The following is a 6,000-nucleotide window of genomic DNA, read 5'->3' as shown; positions in this document are numbered from 1 at the left end:
TTGGCTGGCACCTCCCAGGAAGGAGAGAGAGTCCAGAGGGTCTGGCATGGGCCAAGCCTCCTGCAGGCTGAATGGATCACAAGGGCCCTCTCTTCCCCAGGGCCTCTCCACAAAGGCCTTGGCTCCACTGTTGAATGGAAGGGGGTGGAAAAGGGAACTGGGGGGGGGGCGGGGGCACCAGAGGAAAAGCGAGGTTGTTCCCAAAGACCTCTGCACTCCTAGGAGAAGGGCCTTCAGCTCAAGCCCAGCTTGGCTTGGATCTGATGAATGAAGGGGCAACTTTCTTACCAGCCCCGGGTGTTCCCTCTCGGTGTCCCTGCCCCTACCCACTGACAGAAGTTTTCAGGACCACACAGGAGTGACCACTCCACTCTGGCCCCCGTGGCCGAGGAAGCTTCTATGTGGCTGCAAATCAGTGACAAGGGACCTACTACTTGTGAGCTGTGTAGCCTGCAGGAGCCCCTTGGCTTCTCCAGGCCTGTCTGCCAAGGGCCTGAGGCCATCATTGGGATCCAGTGACCTGTGGGAGACTAAGGTGAGACCTGGCCAGCATAGCTGCTGTCCAAGGTCTTTTTCCTCTGCAGGCCAGTGTGCCCCGCAGAGCTTTCTGCCAGTGTGTGAATTTTGAGCATGGGGTGTTCTCTCACAGTACCAAGGGAGGATGGCTTTTGTCTTACCTTTCCAGGAAGCTCTCTCTATTCTCTTTCACCTCTAATTCCTTCCCAAACTGACTGTTTTTCTTTGGTCAGTCCTTCCTGAAGTCTAACCTTTTTTTTTTTTTGGTACATTGCCCCTCCCCAGGGGCTGGCCTCTTTCCCAAGCTACCCTGCAGCTGGTACCCAAGGGGAAAGGGAGGGGGTGGCAGGCTCTATGGTAACCCTGAGAAGAGAATGCCTTCTCTTCTCATCTGCATATAGACAGACTCATCTGCATACAGACAGACTCATCTGCATATACTCAGTGGGACTCTGAGAGCGGATACTTAAGTGAGTGGCTGCCTGGCTCCTCCCACGTCAGTCAGTCGTGGTGGAATCCCTGTTCAGGGAGGAACTCCTCACTGTCCTCTCGCCCTCCTGACCCCAGTCTGGGTCTGGCTAGGTCTTTCAGTTACTAAAAGGCAGTTACTCTTTAGTTACCTCTTGTCTCTGCTTGCTGCCATCCCAACCCCTTTCCTGGTCTGTGCTGAGCCCAGCACACCCCACCCCACCCAATCCTCTACAGAGCTCATGAGCTCCCTAGGGAGCTGCTGGTGCAGGCACAGGATTGACTCAGCAGTGGCCACTTGTCGCCCCTAGGCCCCTGAAGACTAGTGCTCCAGCCTTCTGCTAAGGGGAGGGGACAGCTAGCTTAGCTTTCCCTTGCCCATACAGGGGCCACAGTGGGTCCCTCTCAAGGACGGCCTTGGACTGAGGCCCTGCAATGAAGGCTAGGACACTCACAAGCAATATTTAGGCCTGATGAACTCCTTAAACAGACCAGTAGCACCCATAGCCCTAGTCAGATCCCAGGCCCTAATCCTCACAGGGGACCCTAAGTGGGGCTTTCCTGACCCTGTGGCTGGTCCTCTCGCTCCACAGTCTCAGTTCCTTTGTAAACTGAGGGCACTCTTGGTTTTACTGAACCATGCATAGCCGGGGCATGCGAAACAGACTCTTTGCCCTCAGCTGGTTGAGGTTAAGATAACTCTGGCACATCATCTTCCGACAGCGTCAGGGGTGTGTGTGTGTGTGTGTGTGTGTGTGTGTGTGTGTGTGTGTGTCAGTGCAAGCCTGCTGGTGGAGGAGCGCTGCAGTGCTGGGTGCAGCGGTATGGAAGCACAGAGTGGGCACAGAGCTTAGCCTCCTGTGGATTGTCCCTGGGAGGGTGTGGGGCGAGCGGCAGCCTCTTGAGAGGGAAGGCAGATGGTTGGGGACACCCTTTATATTACTTGTGGTGTTAGAATCATGCCATGTGTAAGAGTATATATGTATTTTCCCTTTGTTTAGACAAATGCTGGGATTCAAACTGAAGTTTTAGGGAGGGATTGTGTTCAGACAGGAAGGACTCCAGGGGTCTTGAAGGGTAAAGTCTGGGCTCTTCTTGGGCTCCCAGCAACGCTTTCAGGAGCACACTAGCTGTGAGTGTTGTAAAAAGGGAAATGAGACACCGAGCACGGTCCCTTGCTGTGGCCCCGCACCTGCTGCCTTGAGCTCTGTGTCAGGTCCTGTGGCTGGGTAGTCTTGCCTACTGCCTGATGAGATAGCCCTATTTACTTCCTTCCGCGTCAGAGAGGATAGAGACAGAATGGGAGTGTGGAGCCTACAGGACAGGGCTGTTCCTCCTCTCTGGACTCTCAGGCTAGGACACCATTTCCGAGAAAGAGCTTTTGCTGAAGGAGGCAATAACCTCTGCCCCTTGACTAAAGAGCAGCCCCACTCTGCTTCTTGCCTGGTGCCCCCCCCCCCCCCCCCGGCTGGGAGAGGAACACATTGCTCTGGTGGTCTTGGAAACCCCCCCCAAATCAATGGAGTTCTCATGAAGCTGGAGGCTAGCAGAAAGGGTGGGGAGCAGCACACTGTCCTCACACCGTTCCAGGCCTGCAGGGCCTGGTGTGGCCATGTTGTTCTGCAGTGTTGCTGTGTTATGGAGAACCCAGCCCACCCCAGCCCCTGCCCAGCACAACCATAGACAACTACTGCTGTTCAATATGCAATACTCTTTATTGGTGATGGGGTGCGTCTCAGGGACCCAGCCGAGAGGCAACACCAGAAATAGATAGACCAGGCTGGACAGGTTGCTGGAAGTGACCAGGCAAGCAAGGCCTCACTCCATAGTTCTGGGAAGAAGCTGCCAGGCTGCACCTCTGCCTCTGTCCACTTCTGCTTGCGGGGGCCAGCCCATTGGCAATCCAGCGGGGGGGGGGGGATGCTCTGCCCGGCAGGAGAGCACAGGGTGAGGTCAGGTCTTCTCTTTGGTCTGCAAAGAGAAAGTGTCAAGAGTGGGGGGAAAGGCCTGTTATCCTTGGTTGTCCAGACCAAAGGCAGGGGCATTGCTCTGAGTTCTAGGTCAGCCTGAACTACACAACAGGATCCCATGTCAAGTCTCTCTCTCTCTCTCTCTCTCTCTCTGATATACAGTCAAACACATGAACATTTACACTCACAACACACACACACACACACACACACACACACACACACGAATAAAAGTGTTCTTTGAATGGAGACCTCAGTTAGGAGTGGACAGAGGAAAAGCGACCTGCGACCTGGAAAGTGTGTCAGCAGACAAGGAGGCAAGCCTCCGCATCTCCTGTAGGCCATCCCAGAGCATGGAGGCCAGGGAGCCCAGGATCTGTGGCCAGAGCCCAGGAGACTTTGCTATAAAGGCAGAAGTGCAGTGCGCTAGGGAGCATTTGGTTCTGCAGCTGGCTGGCCTCTCCTCCTGCCTTCCACCCCTGGCTTCCCTGGGAGACCCCCTGTGCCTCCCCTGTGGATCTGGGCCTCTGGGCTCTGGCCCTGAGGCGCTGTGCTGGGAACCTGAGCTGCAGGAAATCAGCTTTTGTGGGGAAGAGAGCTGTGTGGAGCACAGCACGCTTTGCAGCCTAGTACTCTGGGGCTCCAGGATAGGATCACTTGGGTTTCAGCCCAGGGCAAGTCAACTGAGATGAAAGCCATGCAGTAGCCAAGTCAAGGCCAGTGCTAAGAAGCACAGGTGGCCATGGCCTGCAGCTTGAGAAGCCTTCACAGAGTCTCTTGCCCACCTTCTCCTTAGCCTTAACTTCTAACAAGAGAACTCCCGAAAGAGGAGGGGATCGCAGGCACATCTAGGTGCCACCCAACTGTACTTACTGTCACCTTCTTATGCCTGGCCTCTCCTCAGCTTCTCTTGCCCCACTTTTGCCAGGCCTTAAACCTTGACCTTGACTGGAGAAGTCTGCATTTGCATCGCTCTGCTGAAAGGTCCCATCCCCCCCTAAGATTAAGGATTGCATTTATAAACATGGGGGTCCTCCTGTAGGCCCCAGTATTGCTTAGCTCCCTCCACATTCCCTTGTCCGTCTCCCAGTCTGTCAGGTAGCCCCACTCCCAGGCTGACTGACCCCGGACAGATCCACAGGAGAGACCAGTGGCGTGTAGCAGGGCCTGATGTGACTCGGGGGGCGTCTACCCTGGCTGGGGAGGAGCGCTCCATATGACAAGGCCAGTCAGGATCTCCTAGCAACAGTCAAGTGGCAGGGGGCTGGGAAGAGGGGTGGAAACAATGATACCATAAATTACCTGGCCCCTCCCACCCAGCCCCCTCATAAGCAGGGTCTTCCCCCTTCCACCTGCTTCTCAACCAGCTGGCTCTCCGCGCAGCACCATGCACCCACCCTTCCAACAAGGCAGCCATTCCTCACCTTCTGTTGCTTGATAGAAGAAACCGGAGCTCTCGGGGGACCAGTTGGAGCCTTCCCAGGAGTCCTAAGGCGCCACCAACCAGCCCGGGGAATGGCGCCTCTGTAGCAGACTCATTCTGCCTCCTCTGTGTCTATAGGGAGCAAGGAAAGGATGTGTGAAAACATTTGGGGACACTGAATGGAGGCCTCATGTCTTTACATTTTTTTTTTTAAATTGCATTGTGTGTGTGTGTGTGTGTGTGTGTGTGTGTGTGTGTGTGTGTGTGCAGACCGTGGTAGTGCCTGTGTGGAGGTCAGAGGATGACTTATGGAAATCAGTTCTCTCCTTCCACATATGGGTTGAGGATATCAGCTTAGGTTGCCAGGCTTAGTGGCCAGTGTCTCCACCCATTGAGCCATCTCACCATCCCAGAAGCCTGTTTTGTTTGTTTGTTTGTTTGTTGGTTGGTTGGTTGGTTGGTTGGTTTTGAGACAAGGTTTCTCTGTGTTAGCCCTATCCACCCTGGAACTCACTCTGTAGACCAGGCTGACCTAAAACTCACAGAGATTCTACTGCCTCTGTCTCCCAAGTGCTGGGATTAAAGGTGTGCACCCCAGCTGCCACCACCACGCAGCTCAAATCCCAAGTCTTTCAGGGGCATTTAAACAAGTTAACTGCATCTCAGTTTCCATTTCCCAACGTCTAGGGACAGGCCTTGCTTTAAACCAGTTAAAGCTCGGTGGTAGTTCCTGTCTCCCCTCTCACCTCATCCATGACAAGCTAAGAGCTGGTATGACAGCAACGGAGATCTTGACTAGGTGTCTGGGGAAGGCTCCGAAGACAAACTGTGGGACCTCCTGACTGGAGTGAGAAAAGGTCTGTTATAGAAGCAGGAAGCAGGGCCTGCTCCCCTCTCCTGCCCCCACCTTCACCCCAGTGGGGCTGGAGATTGATCCAACACATGTTAGGCAAGCGCCCTATCACTGAGCTACAGCCCCAACCCAGGAATAAGACTTCAACTTCTTGAATTTCACTAATTTTTTCTTAGACACACTGAGTTGGTCCAGCATAGGCCAGAGCTGGATCTAGTGGCCTATTTTGGCCATTGCCATTTTTGTTTGTTTGTTTGTTTTTCTTTCTTTTTTTTTTTGGTTTTTCAACACAGGGTTTCTCTGTGTAGCCTTGGCTGTCCTGGACTAACTTTGTAGACCAGGCTGGCCTTGAACTCACAGTGATCTGCCTGCCTCTGCCTCCTGAGTGCTGGGATTAAAGGTGTGCGCCACCACCGTCTGACTGTTTCTTTCTTTCTTTTTTTAATATTTATTTATTATGTATATAGTATTCTGCCTATGTGCCTGCACACTGGAAGAAGGTACCAGATCACATTACAGATGGTTGTGAGCCACCATGTGGTTGCTGGGAATTGAACTCAGGACCTTCAGAAGAACAGCCAGCGCTCTTGACCTCTGAGCCATCTCTCCAGCCCCATGTTTGTTTGTTTCTTTGAGATGAAGTCTTACATTATAGCCTAGGATGTTCTGGAACTCATAATATAGCCCAGGCAGGCCTCAAAATCATAGCAATTCTTCTGCCTCAGTATCCCGAGTGCTGAGATTACAAGCGTGTGCCACCACGTACAGTC

The 6,000-nt window shown here is 53.5% G+C and overlaps 1 protein-coding gene across 9 annotated transcripts in view; it reads right to left on the bottom strand.

Annotated features, from left to right (window-relative positions):
• Nucleotides 1–2,680: 2,680 nt before the first annotated feature.
• The window catches only part of LOC311590450 (uncharacterized protein), a 49,443-nt gene continuing 46,123 nt past the window's right edge, over nucleotides 2,681–6,000 (bottom strand). For 7 of the 9 annotated variants that reach the window (XM_084769437.1, XM_084769440.1, XM_084769438.1 and 4 more), the window contains 3 exons: nucleotides 5,124–5,219; nucleotides 4,379–4,509; nucleotides 2,681–2,955 (listed from right to left, as the gene is read on the bottom strand). In XM_084769437.1, the coding sequence (XP_084625563.1) occupies nucleotides 5,173–5,219 (47 nt within the window). In that variant the 3' untranslated portion in view covers nucleotides 2,681–2,955; nucleotides 4,379–4,509; nucleotides 5,124–5,172. Of the gene's footprint in view, nucleotides 2,956–3,827; nucleotides 4,219–4,378; nucleotides 4,510–5,123; nucleotides 5,220–6,000 lie in introns of all 9 variants that reach the window. The other 2 variants (XM_084769441.1, XM_084769444.1) reach the window with 1 other exon arrangement.

Source organism: Acomys minous (assembly GCF_964271855.1).
Source record: "Acomys minous genome assembly, chromosome: 19".
Taxonomy (NCBI): Eukaryota; Metazoa; Chordata; class Mammalia; order Rodentia; family Muridae; genus Acomys; species Acomys minous.
This window is presented reverse-complemented; position numbering and strand designations above follow the sequence as displayed.